The 23,629-nt window shown below is 38.9% G+C and overlaps 2 protein-coding genes across 2 annotated transcripts; one reads left to right on the forward strand and one right to left on the reverse strand.

Annotated features, from left to right (window-relative positions):
- The first annotated feature begins 1,006 nt into the window (after positions 1 to 1,006).
- LOC145000562 (ran-binding protein M homolog) lies at positions 1,007 to 4,611 on the forward strand. Its single transcript, XM_078959842.1, has 11 exons — positions 1,007 to 1,199; positions 1,300 to 1,731; positions 2,306 to 2,452; positions 2,563 to 2,649; positions 2,926 to 2,971; positions 3,101 to 3,177; positions 3,346 to 3,508; positions 3,639 to 3,707; positions 3,787 to 3,846; positions 3,922 to 4,008; positions 4,117 to 4,611. The coding sequence occupies exons 2-11, from the start codon at positions 1,316 to 1,318 to the stop codon at positions 4,405 to 4,407; spliced, it is 1,443 nt and encodes a 480-aa protein (XP_078815968.1). The 5' UTR covers positions 1,007 to 1,199; positions 1,300 to 1,315; the 3' UTR covers positions 4,408 to 4,611.
- Positions 4,612 to 9,350: 4,739 nt separating this feature from the next.
- Positions 9,351 to 10,827, reverse strand: LOC145000645 (TonB-dependent heme receptor A). The gene is made up of 2 exons (XM_078959936.1): positions 10,599 to 10,827; positions 9,351 to 9,751 (listed from the first exon to the last, which is right to left on the reverse strand). Exons 1-2 carry the CDS (start codon positions 10,672 to 10,674, stop codon positions 9,528 to 9,530), a joined length of 300 nt encoding a protein of 99 aa, XP_078816062.1. The 5' UTR covers positions 10,675 to 10,827; the 3' UTR covers positions 9,351 to 9,527.
- Between the last annotated feature and the right edge of the window lie 12,802 nt (positions 10,828 to 23,629).

The raw sequence follows: 23,629 nt of genomic DNA on the forward strand, positions 1-23,629 counted from the left end.
AGAACAACCTCAAAAATTTTAGGGTGTTTGGGTGTTTCACTTGACAGCTTTATTTAAGGAAGAACACGTTTCCTTTTGTTTAGAGAGAGAGAGAGATAGTATGTGTGTGTAAGTGGTGGATTTATTTTGTTTTTGTTTTCATTTTATTATAAGAATAAGAAAATAAATAAAAGAAATTAAAATATAATTATTTAAGGGGCATATTAGTCATTTTAGGTGGCATGTGGACCAAAAACACAAGAAAATACAACCATAAGGGCTAAAACCACACAAGGTATTTAAAAATAGATCAGTGGTGCACCAACATTTCGTTTTGGACCAAAACTACATAATTTTGCCAACCACACGAACCATTTTTGCAATTTTGTCTAAGTTAAATACATAACTGAAAAGGTTTTATAACATCAAGATATTTATTTTTGGAAAATTAAGTAATCTAACTATCGTAAGTGGGGTTTTTAAAGAAAATAATATATATTTTTTCGTTTTTTAATATAACTAGTTTTTTCAGTGTGTTTTCATTTCGGACCGTTCATATGATGAGTATTTTTTTCAAAGATTTTTTTTTTTTTTTTTTTTTTTTTTTTATTATCTTTTTGGACTCAGAATATTACATTTTGAAATGTTTAATGCCATTGTTTTTCAATAAAAAGTTTAATTTTATACACTACTATTATATATAATTGACATTATTATCTTTGTTTAGTTTTTTGTTAAATTTAAGTAAAAACAACTTTATTTCCTCAAAACTTTGAAGGTTTTTTTTTTTTTTTTTTTTTTTTTTCATAATCCGAAATTGTAGTCAGAAATTTGTAATGTTGTTTTGAAATTTGTTAAAACAATGTATTTTCCTGGTCCCAATCCTAACTAAATGATTATTTTTATTATTTTCTTTAAATACTTTAATGTGGTTAAATTACTTAATTTTCCTTTATTTTTCCTTAAAAATCTATATCATATTTATTAATAATGCAAAAAGTTAATATGAAAATTGGTTTTAATCCCCTACAGGCGAGCAAGCGAAGATCATTTCCATTGCTTCGTTCCTAGAGACGCTAAACTCATACGCAATACAGACAGACTTTCTGTATTTCACTCTACGAGAACAATATATAGGAGGAGAGCCGATACTCGTATAACAATATATTGAAACTATATCAAACTCCGTTCTTGATCTATTCCTTTTTTTTTTTTTCAGTGTAAGACACATCTTCCACTTTTAGGGTTTCAAACTTGATCAGAAGATTTCTCTTTCATTAGGGTTTTGTGCGTTCATACATGTGTGTTCTTGAATCTTAGTTCGAAGACTGAGAAAATGGTGAATGATTTCGAAGGCGGACGAGAAGAAAAAGACATCGTAGGTTCGTATTTCTTGGAGTTATGGAGATCGAAGTCCAAGAAGGCAGCTGTTTCATATGCAAAAGATGTTGAAATGGTGAATTTAGATAATGAATGCGAAGAACTAGAAGAAGAGGAGGAGCCTGTTCCAACGGAGCTTGATACCCTGAACAGTTCGGGCGGGTTCTCGATTGTATTGCCAAATAAGCTATCGGTTCAGTACCCGACCGTGAACTTACATGGCCACGATGTGGGTGTTGTTCAGGCCAATTGCCCCGCCCCTGTCAAGCGTCTTCTCTATTACTTTGAGATTTATGTCAAGAATGCTGGCGCCAAAGGCCAAATTGCAATTGGATTCACTACCGAGGGTTTCCATATGCGCAGACAACCTGGGTATGTATGCAATAACCGATCATCCTTGATGCGTATTCATCTAATCCAAAATAATCGACACTTTGTTAGTTAATATGCGCTAGATACTTGTAAATTATGCTTGATGCATTAAAATCTGTAACCGCTATAGTGATGATTCTTCAACTTCAAACCACAGTCTTTATTTTCATAAGAATTCTCATCATGTTGCAAATGAGGGTAGGTCTGTATTGCAACATGAGGCTTTCTTCTATTTTCAAGGGGGTTCTATCTACTCCACGGAGTAGAAGATGAAATGAGAAGACATATGTGATGAAAAGAAGAAAATCCTTCAATATAAAAACCATGACAACTCCCAATACGTCTCTCTACCTTATTTATCCACTTGCTCTCACCCTTCAATATCAAACTGAAAAAGAATTGAAAACAGAAACATAAAACATAATGCTTAACTATCCCTCTACCCAAATTGATCTTGTTGCTCCGCATCCATTATTCTTGCTGGAAGCTACATATGTTAATTTTGGAATCCTAGTTTCTCATTTCTTTCTGTTAGAGCATTGTGTACTTATTAAGGCTTTGTTGTTTGTGACAGATGGGAAGCAAACAGTTTTGGATACCATGGGGATGATGGGCTGCTTTATCGTGGACATGGAAAAGGAGAGGCTTTTGGCCCAACTTATTCCACTGGTGATGTGGTTGGTGGTGGTATAAACTATACCTCACACGAGTTCTTCTTCACGTAACATTCTTACTTAAGTTCTTAATAACTGAACTGACTGAGTTTCTTATATTTGCTTCTCCAATAGTTCTTCTTTCAGACATTTTATAGTAATTTGTTTCTGATGCCAGAAAAAATGGTCAAGTGGTTGGAACAGTAGAGAAAGATGTAAAAGGTCGCTTATATCCTACAATTGCTGTTCATAGTCAATATGAGGAGTAAGTTTGTTCTTTCTTTTCAATGTTCAAATTTTCATCATACTTTATCTATAATTTGGGCTATCATTTTTTTTGGATATATATATTCATTTAAATTTTAAAATAAGTTTGAGTTCTGCTACCTGAATAAATGAATTTATGGTTTGGTTATATGTATTGGGATTTCATTGGATGATTTGTTTTTGTTTTAAGCTTATTGAGTCGTTGAGATATTTTGCCAGTGTCCTAATATCCACAAAATTTGATGTTCTTTTGTATGGTATTATTTTATTTCAGGGTGATTGTGAACTTTGGGAAAGATCCCTTTATTTTTGACCTCAAGGTAACATATCATTTTTCAAGTTCTATTGTTGTGTTTGGTTTTTACAGATAGCTTTCTGCAATGGTTATATATTAGATAGTTTTTATGTGCTGCAATATTACATGATTTGGTGTTTATATTGGTGAACAGGCATATGAAGCAACATTAAGGGCAAAGCAACAGGCAGTTATTGAAAGAATACTTATACCACAGGCAGCCGGTTATGGGTATGTTCAAATATTGGATTTAGTTTAAGTCTGATCCTTATCAAATTTAAATATCGGATTGGAAGTTTAATGGATAATCTGGTGTTCAGTTTCTTAGATAGTTTTGTATATCTATAATATTTGTATGCATAATAGTAATATGATGATGTAAACTAATTTGGTTATCAGAATTATTCGTTCCTACCTACAACATTATGGGTATGAGGAAACTCTGAATGTGTTGGATGAGGCTAGCCAAACTTGTATTCCTCCTATTACCTCTGGTGTTCATGATAATGGCTTCAATGAGTATGGCGCCTATGCATTAACCCACAGAAAAATTCTGAGAAAGGTATGAAATGGATCACATGGTATATGCTTATAATATGACTTTTTTTTAATACAACATTGATTGATGGCTTTGTAGCTTTTTTTTCTTTAAATTATGTTCCTTTCTTGACTAATATTAATATTTTTTGAAGCTAATCAAAGATGGTCAAATTGATGATGCATTTGCTAAACTCCGTGAGTGGTACCCTGAGACAGTTGAGGTAATGATTTTTCTGTTGCTTAATCATATTCAAATTCATTCATACAAGAAAATTAAGCATATGGTAGAAATGTGTGCAGGATGATACATCAGCCATTTGTCTTATGCTACAGTGTCAAAAGTTCATTGAACTAGTTCGGGTAAAATAAAATTTCCAACTTTAAAGACTTATCTATCTATGTCAATTGTCTAAAAATCTGTTTGGTTTTTATTAGGTTGGGCATCTAGAGGAAGCTGTGGAGTATGGAAGGAGTCATTTTGAGAAGTTTTACAAGTTGAAAGAGTATGAAGATCTTGTTAAGGTGATTAATTAGTTACTCCCATCACCTTGATAGTAAATTAATTAGTGTTTGCAGATGAGGATGAGGAGAGAGGGTATTTATGTCTTTTGTTGTATATAAAATGTGTAGGACTGTGCGGGTTTATTGGCGTACGAGGATCCAAAGAAATCAGGGGGGTTGGGATATCTTGTGGAGGATTCACAGAGAGAGAACCTGGCGGATGCAGTGAACGCAATGATATTGTCGACCAATCCAGAGGAGGCAAATAATAATAATAATAATAAAAGAAGCTGCCTTCATTCATATCTGGAGAGGCTGCTCAGGCAACTCACAGCTTGTTTCTTAGAGAAGAGGCTGCTCAATGGAAATCAAGGGGAAGCTTTCCATCTCCCGAGAGTGCTTCTTGCTAAGAACAATTAATTACTTACACACTTGTTTTTTCTTTTTAGATCAAAACAGATTCTTTCTTTCATTCTCTCTGTTGATATATGTCTGTCTGTCCGTCCGTCCTCTTGAGCCTTTCTATTTTTTTTTTTTTTTTTTTTTTTTAAATGTTTCCGTTGTAAAACTAAACCGCCCAAATATGTACATTTTCTGAATTTGTAACTGCTATTTTGCATGGCATTCTGCTTTTCTTCTTATTTTGGGTTTCTTTTTTTTTAGTATGTATCTTTCAAGATATAAGGAATGCTATGTTTTATGCAACACCAGAACATTAAAAACAAGCCACTCATTGTATTTGTATTTCAAGCATACAATCAGTTTTGAATGTATACTTATTTCAATCATCTCACAGTCACAGCCAACATTTTTATAAGGAAAAAATAATGTTGTATTGTCTAAAAGCTTGATAATTACCAAAGCATGTCATCTTTCAAGAGTTTACAACACTAAAAATCATATAAGAAATTGTAGATGCATCCTTTTCTGTTATCGCCAAAGAAAGCGTTTTAAAAATAGCAATCCGCTTTGGTGAAGGTACAAATTTCATTTGCCAAAATCTTCAAGAAGCTGTTCCAAGTAACAACTACTTTGCTACTGATAAGGTTGACCAAAGATGGAAAGCTTTTACCCATTTCAATCATGCAAGATTCATTCAAATTCACCATTTTGTAAATGGATGATAAGGTTGACCAAAGATGGAAATCTTTTACCCATTTCAATTATGCAAGATTCATTCAAATTCACCATTTTGTAAATGGATGATCCTCCATAATCATTGCGGGCTCATGATTATGTTCATTATTTGCAAGCTTCAACCTCTCCAATCATTGTTACTTTTATAGTAAGTTGCAACCAAATCACACATTAGACCATCTCCAACCCACCTCCATTTTGGAGGAAAAAATATATTTTCTTTTTGGGGCACCTTATGATGAAAGTCTTAGGTTTGAAAGAAATTAGTGCATTTCATTCGGAATACGTTGATTATCAAAGTAAAAGGCAAAGATTCTTTTTCGGAATTAATGAAAGCTACGAATTATACTGAAAATGATGACATAAGTTATTAATAATATCCGTGTGTAAAGAGGTCTTTAGACAATTGTTTCAAATTGTTTCATGAGTGCTACTATATGTATCCTCTTCACTCACATAAATCGTCACATCATGGGGTTACACAATTTTTTATTTATTTATTTATTTTTTTTTGGGGGGGGGGGGGGGGGGGGGTTGTGGTGGTGGGTGGTTTATGTATAGAATTTCCCTTGTTTCATCTGCACGGTCGACCTCAGACCATACAAATTTGACTTTTTTTTGTGTGTTGGGATGGGTCTTCCAAAAATTAAATTATTTAAAAAACATTTCCACAAAGGTTTTATATTTTATAAATCTTGGCTTTGCTTAGGGAGTTTGTCCAATCAAATAAAGTGAGAGATCCTTTCCCCAATGCTCTTGATGATATGACATTATGACTTCATTGTAGTCGTGCAATATGTAATTCGGTTTGATGTGACACACATCTTGAGGAACTTTATCGTCCCTTGAAAGAATTGAATTATTCAAATCAAAACAAACAACATAAGTAATTAGGCTAAAGGGTGTGATGATTGTTTTGATAATGATAAAAGTGTGCCACATAGGCTAGGATTTTATCATTTTTGCCACAATTTGCCATGTGGTGATATTTTTACCTTTGACCAATCAATAGTTAAAAATTCATAATTTTCCATCGGTATCCTATGAGATCGATTTGCCACTGGCAGGCAACATAGGACACTATATAGCCTTGGTGCAAATTACATACACCATGGTCTAACCTGTAATGACCAGTGTTTGCCATGTAATGACAAGACCCAGTCCAGGATAAGCTATATAGTAGCCTTATGCTTAGTAAAGTTATTTTCATACAATATAGGGATATCATGTATTACATCTTTGTAAAGATGAAAGAGTTGATAACATGATTTATGCCATGAACGGTGGCATAAGTTATTAATAATGTGTGTTAAGATTCGTTTCCAAGTATTTTACGTGAATGGTCCCTAAAGCCGTGAGTTCTGAGTGTTGGTACTTTATATTTATTTGATGGACTAGTGGTTATTTTTTATGGGTTATAATTTGGTAATGATAAATAACTAATGAAAATATGGTATATGGAACCTAAGTTGGTTCCAAAATCTAAAGAACCGATGAGACAGGTTATGGATCTGGTTCGTCCTTCCAAGAACTGCCCATTCCAATTTCTTTCAAAATGGTTGGGTACTGGCCTATACCCATACTTGCAATTGCAGTGATGCTTCCTAAAATCACGAGTCTCGAAAGTTGGCAAAGTGGCTCTTCAAGTCATATTTTATAGTTTTTATTGCCTCCAAGGCTTCAACAATCGACATTTCAAAGCCCAGTGTTGACAACACTAAACTTGAGGAAACCGGTAACATTTTGACTTTAGCATGAGCGGTCGACCGTTTCATCTGTACAAATCTGATTTTGTGTGTGTGTCACGTATTCCAAAAATAAAATTATGTAGAAAACATTTCCATAAAGGTTTTATATTTTATAAATCATGGCTTTGCTTGGGGAGTTTGTCCAACCAAATAAAGTGAGGATATCCTTAATTATACAATGCTCTTGATGATATACCTTCATTGTAGTCGTGCAATATGTAATTCAGTCATACAACATAGGGATATCATATATTCCATCTTTTGTAATTTGTAAAGATTGAAAGAGTTGATAACATGATTGATGATTTACCTACAAAACCCTGCAACCCACTAAGCACGTTTACAAAACCGGTGCTAGTGAAAGCTTGAAAGATAAATGTAAAGCTTGAGGAAGCTCACTAGTAGAGGTTTCTCCGTGAAGCAAATACAATGGCTAAAGTCTTTGGGTTATATTTTGCAACTCTTTTGATATTTTCATATATCTAAGCTTGGATCATTAGAACTATATACGTAATTAAGAGGTAGTGATTTACAAGAAATTACCTAACTATGCTTTTGATCCTTATAGATGATTTTAGCTTAGAAAATTACATTTTTGGTCCCTGTAGTTTACAATGACTTAATTAAGTCTCTATAATTTTTAGTTTATAAATTTACTTCCTAAAAAAAATAGATTATTTAGAGCTTTTGACCTTGTAGTTTCTAATTTAGGAAATTTCACTTTTGGTTATTGTAGTTTTTAATTAATAAGTTATATAGTAAAAAATGAGTAAAGTACAATTTTGGTCTATGTGGTTTGTGTTGTTATTTATTTTAGGTCTAAGTTTGAAATGTTTATGTATACATCATGCTAGGCAAAAATTGAATGTTTGGTTGCCTACTCAATTAAATCTCTCTAAATGACCATTTTAGGCTCATTGTTGTCTTTTTCTCATTTTAGCTTCTAGTTTATAATTATTTTTTATTTGTTTTATTAGATATCTCCTCTCTTTGCATTTGTCTTTTTAATTATTTTACGTGTATATATCTTAAAATATATGAATTACGAAAATAATTTTACATATGAACATCTTATATTAGCTTATTCGGTCGGAAATATAGGATTAATACACCAGGCACAACACATGGGTCATCTCTGCTAGTTTGTATTTTATCCGGACTCGCATGCATGAATGGATGCACTCAAGGATGACAACAATTTTTATCAAAAGGAAAAACGAAAAAAAAAAACTTATATAAATTTGTATATTCCATTGTTTGTATATGTTCGATCTTATTTATTTAACTATAATTTGTGAGCTAGTAATTTTGTGCAATAGTCAAACTTACTAAATTTGAAAACGTTTATGCTTTTATCTTAAACAGAACCAATGAAAATAACTTTTTTTTTTCTATAATAAATTTCCCGATTCTAATAATTTCAATAAATGAATGTTTATTTTCTTTTTACTATACGTCATCTATTAGGTCTTCTAATTAATATAATATCACTTGTCAATCTATTATTGATTCTCCATTTTAAATTTTAAAATTTAAATTTCCAACTCTAATTACATTAAATTAAAATAAAATTAATACATATTAATATATTATAATATATGTATTTATATAAATCAACAATTATAATTTATATAATTAGAAAAATATCCTTTAACTAATAATATTTAAAACTATTTATTAATAATTTTGAGTTTTTATTAAAATTTAATTAACTTTGTAACCATGGTTCCCACATGTTCAAGAACCAAAAAGATCATATGCATTATTTCATGTAAACCTTGTATGGGGTGTGATGTTGACCAAATTATTGGCTGATGACTATAATGAAATATTTTGTTGTTTAGTTTACACTTGTACTTTGATGAAAAAAAATCACATGCATGATGTTCATTTCTAGCATCTTACTTTGATGTAAATTTTTTTTACAGGGCATGATGTTGTAATTGAAAGAAATGACACAGAAGGATAAAATGGTCATTTTTATCATTCAGCACAAAAAATTCAGAACTTCCAACCAAACTGCATGTTAAAATTCAGACATCTTAAAAGTTCAGATCTTATAAATGCAGATCCTACCAAACAGCCCCTTGGAACCCTAAATCATTATAGAATAAACATTCAGTGTGCTTTCAATCTCGTTAGTTGTTAGACAATCACAGAAGTTGCAAAATTTTTGCACAAAAAAATAATATCAACATATACTATACGGAAAATGGCAGAAACAACTGATTACCAAAAGAAAACCAATATATAAATTTTATGCCCCTTAAAATCCCCCCTTTTGAAACCTCTAATTGTGTTCTCAATAAGATGTCTATAATAGGTTGTGCAGGTCTGTTACAAGACATTTAATAATAGGGTTTTTCTGTAAGCAACAAAATCATGTTGTGCTTTTCTGAAATTATATTAGATCAAACATATTTAGTGAAGAAGAGACTAGAAATCACATTACATAATACACCGAAAAAGAAGCAACAATAAGAAAAAAACAATTTCCATAATAATGCTGAAACAACATCACATGTCAAAATCTAATGAAAATGATTTGAAAACGTATAACATGCAACAAGACATTCATTAAGTCGTCTGCATTATTGAGATTAAACACAAGGGGAAAAGAAAAGAGTAATGAGGGGGGGGGGGGGGGGGGGGGGATCAACCAGATTTAGCCTTGTTTTGCTGGAAGACAACAGCAAAAATTGGTACTCCAACACCAATGCTGAAAGCAGTGAAAACACCAAGAGTCATGGTCAGCTTCTGGTTCTTCATGCGGTCCAAGTTGTACATATGCTTTGAATGCAAGTACGCTGGCTCATCATGACCATGTGCATGTCCTCCCATTCTCTTTGCTCCAGTCGAATGGATACCCGCTCTTTGTACTGCATAAAAAAATTCCCATATTATCTACTCACCCAATACATAGTCATATAATCATATCATGTTTTGTGAAGAAATTGTTGTAACAAGGATTAAAATATGGTTGATAAATATAAACGAACCAATAGTTTTGTAAAATATTCAACTTTGAAGCACTAACAAGTAACAAACAGATCCCATTATAAAAGCTATCTATCTAAAAGATAAGAATTTGACTTGTGCATTTAAATTTTTCTCAATTTCCATATCCACCTCAGAGGTAGAGTTTAAAGGGGCACTAGTATGAGAACCAAAATGTCATGACTGATGTCGTTGATAGATGCAGAGAGCTGAAAGATTTTGGAACAATTAAAATCTTTTAGACATCAATATGATGCAAGTTAATCGTCACATGATGATGTTTTTTGTTTTCAAGTTTATAAACAAGGTAAGCATTGCTGGTTTAAAAACAAAAGAATCACTGATTCATTTCTCCAACTTGAACGGTATGCTGCACATACCCCAAAACGGCGAATTTTCACAAGCACTTTTAGAATAAAGTCTTTCCACAGAAAGCAAACCAAAGTAATGAACAGTTGAATACGTCAAAAAAATCATGTTATAATCAATAGGATTCAGCCAGATCTATACACAATACAGTAAGCATCGTGCACATAGATCAGTAGACAAAATCGCATTAAAGTGCGATTCGAATGAACCAACACCACCGTACGTTTAGTACGCTACGAAATACAAACATATAAATATCGAAAAGTCAAATCAATCTAGCACATACCACAATTCAATGTTATATCGAGGGGAAATTAATACCTAGAACCTTATAAATAAGATTAGGGAAGGGATTTTTACCAGACTTAGCGAGAGACGACTCGGCAGAGACAAACAGCTTTGAAGCGCATGATCTCAATCCGTTGTTCAACGCCATAGATACCGGTTAACGGTGGTATTGATGCCGGAAATAGAGAGAATAATGAAATAATAGTCCTCAGGTGACTCGATCAGGAAGTAAAATTAGGGGTGCGGGGGATATAAAGCATAAACGGCGGAGCGGGGAGACTGACTCGTCGGCAAATTTGGGCCGTAGTTTAGTGGGCTAACAAATCTATACTCGCTTTCCTTTTTCTGGGATATGTAACATGACCAACCCCTGAAGTTCAGCACAATAGTAGGAATCACACAAAAGTCTTAGAAATTACTAAAATGCCCGGTTTCGGGAAGACCTTGCTCAAATGCAAACAAAAATCCTACCAAAAATGTTGAACAAAGATCTATTCATACTCTATCTACCGGTTTTGAAACTGGGGATATTGTACTTTTTGTAAACTTTTGAGTACCATTTTAGTTGTAAAGTTTTTAGTAAAGGACATATAGAATTATAGTTTAGCAATAGTTTTGTTATATATATATATATATATATATATATATATATATATATATATATATAACAAAACTATTGCTAAACTATAATTCTATATGTCCTTTACTAAAAACTTTACAACTAAAATGGTACTCAAAAGTGTGTATATATATATATATATATATATATATATATATATATATATATATATATATATATATATATATATATATATATATATATATATATATATATATATATATATATATATATATATATATATATATATATATATATATATAGAGAGAGAGAGAGAGAGAGAGAGAGAGAGAGAGAGAGATGGGTTAAATTGAGAAAATAAAAAATGTTGAGAATGGAGGAATCATTCTCAACCACTCATTTAATATAAGCATAAAAAGACATGGTGGCAAACTTGTAAATATTGTTAATAACCTTCAATCTCAAATACGTAACTATAGAGAATTCGATAACAGTTCGTTCATCATCAAAATTTTTCATCCAACCTTCAATAATCATCTAGATTTCTTCAACTAAACCGGAATTTCTTCGCTGCTCATGAAATTGGAATCGGAGTTCTAGACTCGCAGTCACAGTCGACATTGAAAGACTCAGAATCGGTACTCAAAGGTTCCCAATCGGATTTTCGGAAATCAAAATCAAAATGAGAAATCGATCAGACATAAGATGGCGCATCTGAAGTCGAAATCGAAAGTATATGATGATTTGGAATTGATAACTTGATGTTTTTAACATTTTTAAAATAGTTAACTTGTATGCACTCTAACTGTTTGATGAAATGCATAAACTAAATTACTACGTTATATTCACATATGAATATGTTTTCTCACATGAATCAGTATATGATTATTAAAAACAGAAAACAAATATGCAAGTCTGTATGTTATTCATATGTGAATAACATATAAAAATTATATATATATATATATATATATATATATATATATATATATATATATATATATATATATATTTGTCAAAATACCTTCAAATATTCATAAGTGAATATACCTTGTAATAATATTCATATGTGAATATACTGTGTAATATTCATAAGTGAATATATCATCTAATATTCATAAGTGAATATACTATTTAATATTCACATGTGATATACCATGTAATACTATGTAATATTCACATATGAAATATCATTTAATATTCATAAGTGAATATACCATCTAATATTCACAAGTGAATATACCATGTTAATATTCACAAGTGAATGCATCGTCCAATATTAAAATATGAATATACTATGTTTATTATATGTTATATTCATATATGAATGATACTTAAATTGTAAATAAAAAATCATACTTTTTATTCATAAGTGAATAACGAATGTACTGTAATAAAACCTGATGCATTTTTATTCACTTATGAATAACGATAGCTGAAAATATAAAAAAAATAAAAATTTTATTTTATCTTAAAACTATATCAATATGGATGTCTATTTGTAGACAAAAAAATCATGAATTTTGGTATATTTAAAATCATTTTTTGATAAAAATAGCTTCTAAAAATTAAAAAAACAAAAAAAAAACTGTGTTTTTGTATATATTAAGATAATGGTTAACATAGTTTAAGGAAATATGTTTTGTTAGAAAACACATGTCTATTCATTTCCCATTTCCGCTGGTAAGACGGAGGCTTTTACGGTAAAAATAAATGAGTGTCTGAGAATGATTCCCCTATTCTCAACCTTTTTTTTTTTTCTCAATTGAACCCTCCAATATATATATATATATATATATATATATATATATATATATATATATATATATATATATATATATATATATATATATATATATATATATATATATATTGAACAATGTTAATCGGATTTTTTTGTTGATAATACGAGTAGGCACTACTTACCTATCCAAAATTTACGAAACCTATGACTAGTCCTAAAAGCTCGATTACAAGGGTTCTTCCAAATGATCCTAAAACCCAAAAATATCAATGCAAATAGCATTATAAAAACACAAGTGAATAAACTTTTGGGTGACAAATATGATGATGAACTTTTTGATAGTAAAGTGCATATATGAAAAAGGGATAATGACTTAAAATGGTAATATATTTTTTGATTTGTACACATTTAGTAACTGATTTTTTTTTTCTTTCACATTTATCCTTTCAATTTGTTAGACTGTATACATTTAGTCATTATGACCGGCTACTTCAAGTTAACCAGTAAAATAACTTAATAGGGTAATATATTTTTTATTTTGTACATATTTAGTCATTAATATTTTTATACACATTTAGTCCATATTTTTTTGTTGCAAAATAAATCATTTTTATTTTTGTACTTATCAGTACTTATGAATGATTTCTTTAGGTTTTTCTTACATCTTACGTGGGAAGCCATATGGTGGTGGGATAGGTTGAGTTGGTCTTGCTATATGTTGTAGGCCAAGATACCTGGTGCGGGTCGACTATAAGTCGTAGGCACAGAGGTTCGAGAAGAGCGGTTAGGTTAAGGCAGCACGCCGACAAACCCTGGGTATTCTAGTCTGATGACCGATTGGACCAGTTACATGTTGGCATTCCAATCCGATGACTAATTGGGCCAAAGTATTCCAATATGATGAATTTGGACCCGTTATGGATGATAATACGTTGGGAAACTCACTAAACTTTGTGCTTACCCAATTATTTATGTTTTCAGGTTCTATCCTTGATCGTAGGAAGGCGAATCCTCGGAAGCGACCAAGGTGAAGTTCGCTGGTTGCACCTTCACAGACAGAGCATTGTCGTAGTGGAATAGTCAGGTCAAATCCCTAACCCTGCCAATAGCGAATGCTATGGGTTAGGAGAGCTTGAAGGAGCTCATGTTTGCTGAGTACTGCCCACGGGGCGAGATGCAGAAACTGGAGCACGAGCTATGGAACTTGAAGATGAAGGGTTCCAACATTGTTACCTACACTTTTAGGTTTGAAGACCTATGACTTCTTTGCCTGGGAATGGTCACCCCGGAAAGCAAGAAGCTAGAGAGATACATTTGGGGATTGACGCCCCAACTCAAGGAAATGTTTTGGCCGCTAGGCCAAGCACTTTCGACAGCGCCAAGTGCCTGGCACAAACTCTCATAGATCACGGAGTTAATCTTGATAAAGTGACAGCCGCTCCCGAACCAGCTAAGGAAAGTGGTGAGAAGAGAAAGTTCTGGAATCAGCGAAAGGGTCATTCTTCGCCGGAGCCCTCCAAGAAACAACATACAGTGGCAGTTCACGCTGATACTACTCCTGCTGCTGTTCCTGCAACTCAAGCACCCACCAGTGGATATACTGGTACCCTCCCTTGGTGCAGCAAGTGCAATTATCATCATAAGCCTGTCCCATCTCGAGAAATGGTCTGCAATAGTTGTGGCAAGAAGGGGCACACAACTCGTTTCTACAAAACTCCAGTCCAACCAAACAATTAGGCCTCTGGAGTAGGTGTTGGTCAAGCCTGTTATGGCTGTGGGGAAGTCGGGCATTATAGGAGAAACTGCCCCAATGCAACAACAAATGGAAACACGGGGAGAGTACTGACTATGGGGTAAGAGGAGGTAGTTACTGGACCTACCCTTGTTATGGGTACGTTCCTCCTCGACAACTCTTATGCATGCATTCTTTTCGATTCTGGTGCGGAGAGAAGTTTTGTTAATCATGCATTCAAACACCTTCTCAAACATAAACCCCAATCTTTAACCGAAAAATTTACTATCAAGATGGCTAACGATGAGAAAGAGAGCACTAACGACATATTCGTAGGCTGTACCCTTACCCTAAATGATCATTCCTTTCTAATCGATCTTATGCCAGTTTCCATAAAGAGCTTCGATGTCATCATCGGCATGGATTGGTTGAGCCCCAATCATGCTGATATTGTAACGCCCCAAAATTTACGACCAAAAATTTCGTTTTAAAAACATTACTTTAGAAAACACCAATAGTTAAAAACATTGTTTAATCAACCATAACACAACGTAGACCATGTTTAAAAGTCAAGTCATACAACCCATCAAAATATCAGAGTACAAATCCCAGAGAATCTCGTAAATGCGGAAACCAGTGTGTGTGCATGATGTGCTGCTACCGCGCCAGCTCCTTCCCCTTTGAAGAAGAAGTACCTGAAATCAAAATTGTAAACTGTAAGCACAAAGCTTAGTGAGTTCCCCCATCGTACCACATACCATACAAACACATAACATACATAATGCCAGGCTATTCTGGGGTGCCTGACTACCCGGTACGGCCATTCTGGGGTGCCGACGTACCCATACGGCCATTCTGGGGCGCCGTCCTACCCGTGTCAAGCCATTCTGGGGTGCTGACTACCCATGTCAAGCCATTCTGGGGTGCTGACTACCCATCGGTCCTAACAACCGATCCTCGGGGACTGGTCCCCTCCTACTACCCCTACCGCATAACGTAACAAGTCAGTATGCAAACATATCATCATGTACTGTCAGAAATTTTTGGGGTGTCTGACTACCCTTCGGTCCTAACAACCGAACTCTACTACTATCACATATAACGTATCATGCTAACATATAACATAACAGGTAGTAGCAACCAAGATGATATCACAAAGACAATCATCTAACATACGACTCCTACTGGTGGGCCGACATTGTGACCTTAGACCCACCGCTACTGGAAGGTAACTCACCTCGAAGTAGCTGCTGATCTGATTAGGAGCTGACTGTCTACTGCTGCTGCTGCTGCTGCTCTGGAAATCCTCCGGCTGCAATACCCACAACATACTCAATCAAACACTGCTACCTGCCCTTTGGGTAAAATGACTATTTTACCCCTGATCATGCCCTAAGTCAAAGTCAGAGTCAACTTTCAGTTGACCCGACTCGAGGAGTTGGCTCTCCAACTCGCCGAGTCCCTACCCAAACGATTGTCCTGAGTCCCTGATTCTACTCGTCGAGTTAGGCTATGACTCGACGAGTTCTTCTTCTAAACTGACATTCAAGTTCTTCATCCTACTCGCCGAGTTGTATGAACAACTCGTCGAGTTCATCTTCATCCGATAAACACTTATGCAGAGACTCGCCGAGTTGTATGAACAACTCGCCGAGTCTGTTCTTGATCTAAGGAGATTGCCTTGAACTCGCCGAGTCAGGGCATTGACTCGCCGAGTACCTCCATAGATGATTTCAGCTTCCGACTCACTGAGTCACACCCCGTGACTCATTGTTCACTCGACACTACGAAAAGGGGGCAAACTCAGAGACTCGCGAACAGACTTGCCGAGTCACATGAACGACTCGCCGAGTCGTTGCCATGCACCCACTAAATACACAGATTTGCTCGATTCTATTCCATGCCATTCACAGATCTGGACTTCTAGGACACGAATCACATGTAAAGTTTCCAACTTTACGTGTAGATATTCACCAATATGGATTTTGGGGTTCAAAATGCCCCAAAAGGGTAGATCTAGGGTGAACAAGAAACATGAGTCCATAAAGTTAACAGATCTGAGCTCCTAGAGCTCAATCTTGCCTAGATCTAGAAGCCAATCAACTTATTACGAACCCTCAAGCATACACAATCTTGGAAATGGCTCAAAAATGACTTTAATGGAGTTATAAGCATAGGAACAGGGGGAAAACGGATTATACCTCAAGGAAACTGCTGAAAGAGTGCAAAGATGACTGGATTCCTTTCCTTCCTCTTGATCTACTTCCCCTTCTTGCCTCAAAACCTTTAAGAACACACACAATCGCCTCAAACTCTCAAGAAACAAGCTTAGAACGAGGGTTGGGAGCTCTGGGGGTGAATGGGGGCTGGTATGGGGCGGATATGATGTTTAAATAGGGTGCAAACGCCTGAAACTTAGGGTTTCATCCAACAGCGGTGACTCGCCGAGTCGCGGATATGGACTCGCCGAGTCGCCAACTTAAACGTGTCCCGGGTCTCGTCTCTACTCGGCGAGTCGGATCTATGACTCGCCGAGTCCAAGGATAAAAATGGAAAATACTCACATAAGATTTACATACCAGGAAACAGGTGCTACAAATCTCCCCCACTTATTTTAGACTTCGTCCTCGAAGTCTGCTGCTCGATCCTGAAACAACTCGGGATAATGCTCCATCATCTCGTCCACCGGCTCCCAAGTCCATTCCGAACCCCTGCGGTGCTACCATTGCACCTTCACTAGCTCCACCCTCTTGTTCCTTAAATCCTTCGACTTCCTGTCGAGGATTGCGACTGGGCGCTCAGTGTAATTCAGGCTGTCATCAACCTGAATATCCTCTAACGGCACTACCGCTGAATCGTCCACTAGGCACTTCCGTAGCTGAGAAACATGGAAAGTGCTGTGGATCTGGCTGAGCTCGGTTGGCAGATCCAGTCTATATGCCACCTTGCCCACCCGGGCTACAACCTTGAATGGTCCGATGAATCTCGGGCCCAACTTGCCCCACTTCCTGAATCGAATGACGCCTTTCCAATGCGACACCTTCAGGAGAACCATATCCCCAACTTGGAACTCCAAGTCGGATCGACGCTTGTCGGCGTAACTTTTCTGCCGACTCTGAGCGGTCTGAAGCCTGCTCCGGACCTGCTGGATCCTCTCGGTCGTCTTGAGCACCACTTCGGTGCTCCCCACGACTCGCTGGCCAACTTCACCCCAGCATATCGGGGTCCTGCACCTTCGTCCGTACAACAACTCAAAAGGAGGACGGTCAATACTCGCGTGATAGCTGTTGTTGTATGAGAACTCGGCCAGGGGAAGATAGGTATCCCAGCTACCACCGAAGTCTAGCACGCATGCCCGCAACATATCCTCCAAAGTTTGGATGGTCCGCTCGCTCTGGCCATCCGTCTGCGAGTGAAAGGCAGTGCTAAAATGCAAACGAGTGCCCAAATCGTCATGAAATATCTTCCAAAATCTGGAAGTAAAACGTACATCCCTGTCCGAGATCACCGATACCGGCACCCCGTGCCGCGCCATGATCTCCCTGATATAGATGTCGGCCAATTTCTCGGCCGATATGCTCTCCTGAATCGGAATAAAGTGAGCACTCTTGGTCAGTCGATCCACGATGACCCAAATCGAATCCACCCCACGCGCGGTCCTGGGAAGCTTTGTAATAAAATCCATTGTGATATCTTCCCATTTCCACAGTGGAATATCCAACGGCTGCATCTTACCATGCGGTCTCTGATGTTCGGCTTTGACCTTCCTGCAGGTCAAGCACCGCTCAACGTACCATGCCACATCCCGCTTCATGCAGGGCCACCAATAATCCAGACGAAGATCCCTATACATCTTCGTCGCCCCGGGATGAGTAGAGAACCGAGACTTGTGCGCCCCCTCCATCAAAATCTGGCGCACGCCTCCGTGATACAGCACCCACACCCTATGGTGTAGTGTCAATAGTCCCCGACTATCATAATCAAAGGAGGACACCTGACCCACCACGCGCTCGCTCTTTCGATGCTCCTCCTTGATAGCCTCCTGTTAAGCCTCCCGAATTCGCTCCAATAGGGGAGTCACTACGGTCATCCTCATGCATACGTCCCCGATCGGCACCGCCTTGCGGCTAAGCGCATCGGCCACCACGTTGGCCTTCCTCGGGTGGTAAAGGATCTCGCAATCATAATCCTTCACCACATCCAACCACCGACGCTGCCTCATGTTCAGATTCAGCTGATTCATGAGGTACCTCAGACTCTTGTGGTCCGTGTAGATGGTACATCGAACCCCGTAGAGGTAGTGTCGCCAAATCTTGAGGGCAAAAACCACAGCCCCCAACTCCAAATCATGCATCGGGTAGTTCGTCTCGTGAGGCTTGAGCTGCCTCGAAGCGTAGGCAATGACATGCCCCCTCTGCATCAGAACTGCGCCCAACCCTGAAATGGACGCATCACAGTAAACCACAAAATCTTCTACGCCCTTCGGCAGGGCTAAGATCGGAGCCTCGCACAATCTCTGTCTCAGCGTCTCAAATGCAGCCTGCTGCTCGGGTCCCCACCGAAAGACCACGGCTTTCTTCGTCAGCCGCGTCAGGGGCACGGCTATCTTGGAGAAATCCTGAATAAATCTCCGATAGTAGCCTGCCAATCCCAGGAAACTCCGAATCTCAGATGTAGACTTCGGAACCTCCCATCTCATCACGGCCTCGACCTTGGCTGGATCGACCAGAATCCCGTTTTGGTTGACGAGGTGTCCATGAAATTGCACCTCGCGCAACCAAAACTCACACTTGGATAACTTGGCATACAAGCTCTCCCTCCTCAGGGTCTCCAACACCTCTCTCAGACGCTCCTCATGTTCCTCCCGAGTCTTGGAATAAACCAAGATGTCATCGATAAAGACTATCACAGACCGATCCAGCATCGGTCTGCATATGCGGTTCATGAGGTCCATGAACGCGGAAGGAGCATTGGTGAGCCCAAACGGCATCACCACAAACTCATAATGGCCATAGCGCGTACGAAACGCGATCTTCTGCATATCCTCCTCCCTGACCCTCATCTGATGATAACCCGAACGCAAATCAATCTTGGAGAACCAAGATGCTCCCTGAAGCTGGTCAAAGAGGTCATCAATCCTCGGGAGCGGGTAACGGTTCTTCACCGTTACCTTGTTCAACTCCCGGTAATATATGCACATCCGATGCGACCCATCCTTCTTTTTCACAAAAAGAATCGGGGCTCCCCAAGGCGAACTGCTTAGACGAATGAATCCCTTGTCTAGCAGCTCCTGCAGCTGCGTAGACAACTCCTGCATCTCAGGAGGAGCCAACCAATACGATGCTTTGGCTATCGGAGCCGCACCGGGGATAAGGTCAATCCTGAACTCCACCTGTCGCTCCGGAGGTATTCCAGGAAGCTCCTCCGGGAAAACATCTGCAAAGTCTCGGACCACCGGAACCTCTCTCACTGTCGCCTTACCCGCCTCCCGGGTATCCATCACATACGCGACATATCCTGCGCATCCCTGCTGAAGATAACGCCTATCCCTCGCTGCTGAACACACAGTGGGTCCACTCTGCGGCCTCTCGCCATTAATCACTAACTCTCCCCCACTTGGGGTCCTGACCCGCACTATCTGTTGCGCGCAGTCTATCACTGCCCCATTAGGGCTCAACCAATCCATGCCAATAATCACCTTGTTCCCACGCAATGGAATGGGAACCAAGTCTACCAGGTAACGCTCCTCAAACAAACGCAGAACACAATCTCGAAATACCATCGATGCTCGCACCGATCGATCATCGGCAATCTCCACCTCCAAAGGGCAATCTAACTCGCCTGAAGTCTCATGAAACCTCTTGCTAAGCACAAGAGAAACAAACGATCGGGATGCACCCGAGTCGAACAATACCTAAACTAGGATGTCGTTCACATGGAACGATCCTAATGCATACATATATATACGGAGCACATATCAATATCATAACATTATAAAACAAAAGATCGAGGGAAAGAATCATACCCGTCACCACATCGGGTGCGGCGCGTGCCTCCTCGGTAGTCAGCTGAAATGCTCGACTCCTCACCACTGGAGCCTCTGCCTTGTCCTGCCGGCCATCCGTGATCCGCAGGGTCGCTGGAGCTGGCGCCTTCACCGGCGCTGAAACTGTCAACTGGGGGCAATTGGCCTTCTTGTGGCCCCTCTGGTTGCAGTGGAAACACAGCAACTCTGATGTCTGAATAACTGCTGCCGGAGCAGTGCAATCCCTGCTGATGTGCCCAGACTTGCCGCACTTGTAGCAGCCTGATGATCCCATCCTGCCCGCCCCCTCGTGCGGCCTGCCGTATTTCCTGCAGCGGCCCGGTCTGCCTTTCGGCCTACCATCTGTTCCTTTGGGCTTCTTCCCCGAAGCCCCTCCGGCCTGTCCCTCCTCTAATTTCCGTTTCCGGATGTGCTCCAAATCTATCTCACTCTCCCTCGCCCTGGCAATCATAGAGTCCAAGGTAGGGCAAGCCGAAAAGCTAACATGCTCCCGGATGTCAACTCGAAGCATATTGTGATAACGAGTCCTCCTCATATCCTCGTCACCAGCATACTGGGGCACCAACAAAGCCCTCTCCCGGAACTTGGCGGTGATCTCCGCCACAGTCTCCGTCGTCTGTCTCATATCCAGAAACTCCCTGACCAGCTGCTGAAGCTCGACAGCCGACGCAAACTCTGCCTTGAACCTGGTCACAAAGTCCGACCAGGTCATAGCCTCGATAGTTGAGGCTCCCAACGAGTCACTCACTGACTCCCACCAATCCCGGGCTCGGTCTCGTAAACACCCCGCTGCATACCTCACCTTCGACCCCTCGGGGCAGAAGCTAGTCAACTGGGCAGACTCGATGTCTGCAATCCATCGCCTGGCAGCAATGGGGTCTTTCACCCCTTGGAAATCCGGCGCACCACTGCCCCTGGAGTCCTTGAAGGACAGTGTGCGATATCCCGACTGGCTAGATGCCAAATCACTCCTGAATGCCCGCAGGCGATCCTCCATCAACTCCATGATCCCTTCCTTGATCGACCCAAAGAGGATAGGGGTCGACTCAAGGATGCCTCTGGTGATCTCTGACGCGATGAACTCGCGTAGTCCCTCATCTATCGGCTCGGAACCTGATCCCGAACCTGACCCCTCTCCTGAACCGCCATCTACCAGCCTCGATCGAAGTACCACCATTCTGCAATACATCACAACAATAATTAGAGATACTGATACTTCCTGAGGGATCACAACTACTTACAAGTTCCCTGGTCTTGTCTTGGCCTTCCTTGGTTCGGGTACGGATCCTCTGCTTTCAGTAGTACGGGCTGATACTACCTTCCACATCTATCCGTACCTTCTTCAAGGACTGCCTCGACTCCACCAGATCCCTTTCCCTATTTCTGATCACTACTATACCCATCCTAGGTTTGCCCTAGGAAATCTCCGACTCCACTCGATTCAGTCCTCAGTTGCTGCAGACCTCCTTGTAATGCCAATTAGCCATCACCCGAATACCATCACACGCGATGAGACTTAGATAATCCTTCGAGTACTCGACTCGTCCTTACAACGGTTGGACTCAAACAAGAGCTGCGCAGTAGGATCGAATCCGGTACTCTAAGATTATTCAACTCTTATCACATGTGACGTGACGTATTCGCCTAATGGCTAATTCCCATTATTCGGAGTCCCACATAGCACGAAGCAAGCAGCATTCAGACAAGGGAAACAACCTCAAGCAATTCCGCCCTCATAGAGAGAAACTGAACTAGCACACCGTGCTAACTCATACTATCAGGCACACCCTAACAGGCTACCTTACTACTATCTACTCTATACTAGGATGCAATTCTCATATAGGTGGAACACATAAAGCAGGCACATAAGGCATCACTCCTAGATCCTTAGTCCTATTCTAGCATGCTGTTCTACAAGAGCTGATAAACATAACATAAACTTGTATGGGTACTTTGGGGAATACTTACTTGAGCACGGCCGGTCGCGCACATCACACACACTTTGTTCTTTCTTAAGCTCTTTTCTCCATTTAGAAAACATTTTCTAAAAAAATCTTTTAATCCCTCGATTTAAGTTCAGACACCCCCGAAGGTGAGTCCGAATCCCTCAAACCAGGGCTCTGATACCAACTTGTAACGCCCCAAAATTTACGACCAAAAATTTCGTTTTAAAAACATTACTTTAGAAAACACCAACAGTTAAAAACATTGTTTAATCAACCATAACACAACGTAGACCATGTTTAAAAGTCAAGTTATACAACCCATCAAAATATCAGAGTACAAATCCCAGAGAATCTCGTAAATGCGGAAACCAGTGTGTGTGCATGATGTGCTGCTACCGTGCCAACTCCTTTCCCTTTGAAGAAGAAGTACCTGAAATCAAAACTGTAAACTGTAAGCACAAAGCTTAGTGAGTTCCCCCATCGTACCACATACCATACAAACACATAACATACATACTGCCAGGCTATTTTGGGGTGCCTGACTACCCGGTACGGCCATTCTGGGGTGCCGACCTACCCATACGGCAATTCTGGGGCGCCGTCCTACCCGTGTCAAGCCATTCTGGGGTGCTGACTAACCATGTCAAGCCATTATGGGGTGCTGACTACCCATCGGTCCTAACAACCGATCCTCGGGGACTGGTCCCCTCCTACTACCCCTACCGCATAACGTAACAGGTCAGCATGCAAACATATCATCATGTACTGTCAGACATTTCTGGGGTGTCTGACTACCCTTCGGTCCTAACAACCGAACGCTACTACTATCACATATAACGTATCATGCTAACATATAACATAACAGGTAGTAGCAACCAAGATGATATCACAAAGACAATCATCTAACATACGACTCCTACTGGTGGGCCGACATTGTGACCTTAGACCCACCGCTACTGGAAGGTAACTCACCTCGAAGTAGCTGCTGATCTGATTAGGAGCTGACTGTCTACTGCTGCTGCTGCTGCTCTGGAAATCCTCCGGCTGCAATACCC

The sequence above is a fragment of the Lactuca saligna genome, chromosome 1 (genome assembly GCF_052625555.1).
Source record: "Lactuca saligna cultivar CGN05327 chromosome 1, ASM5262555v1, whole genome shotgun sequence".
Classification (NCBI taxonomy): domain Eukaryota; kingdom Viridiplantae; phylum Streptophyta; class Magnoliopsida; order Asterales; family Asteraceae; genus Lactuca; species Lactuca saligna.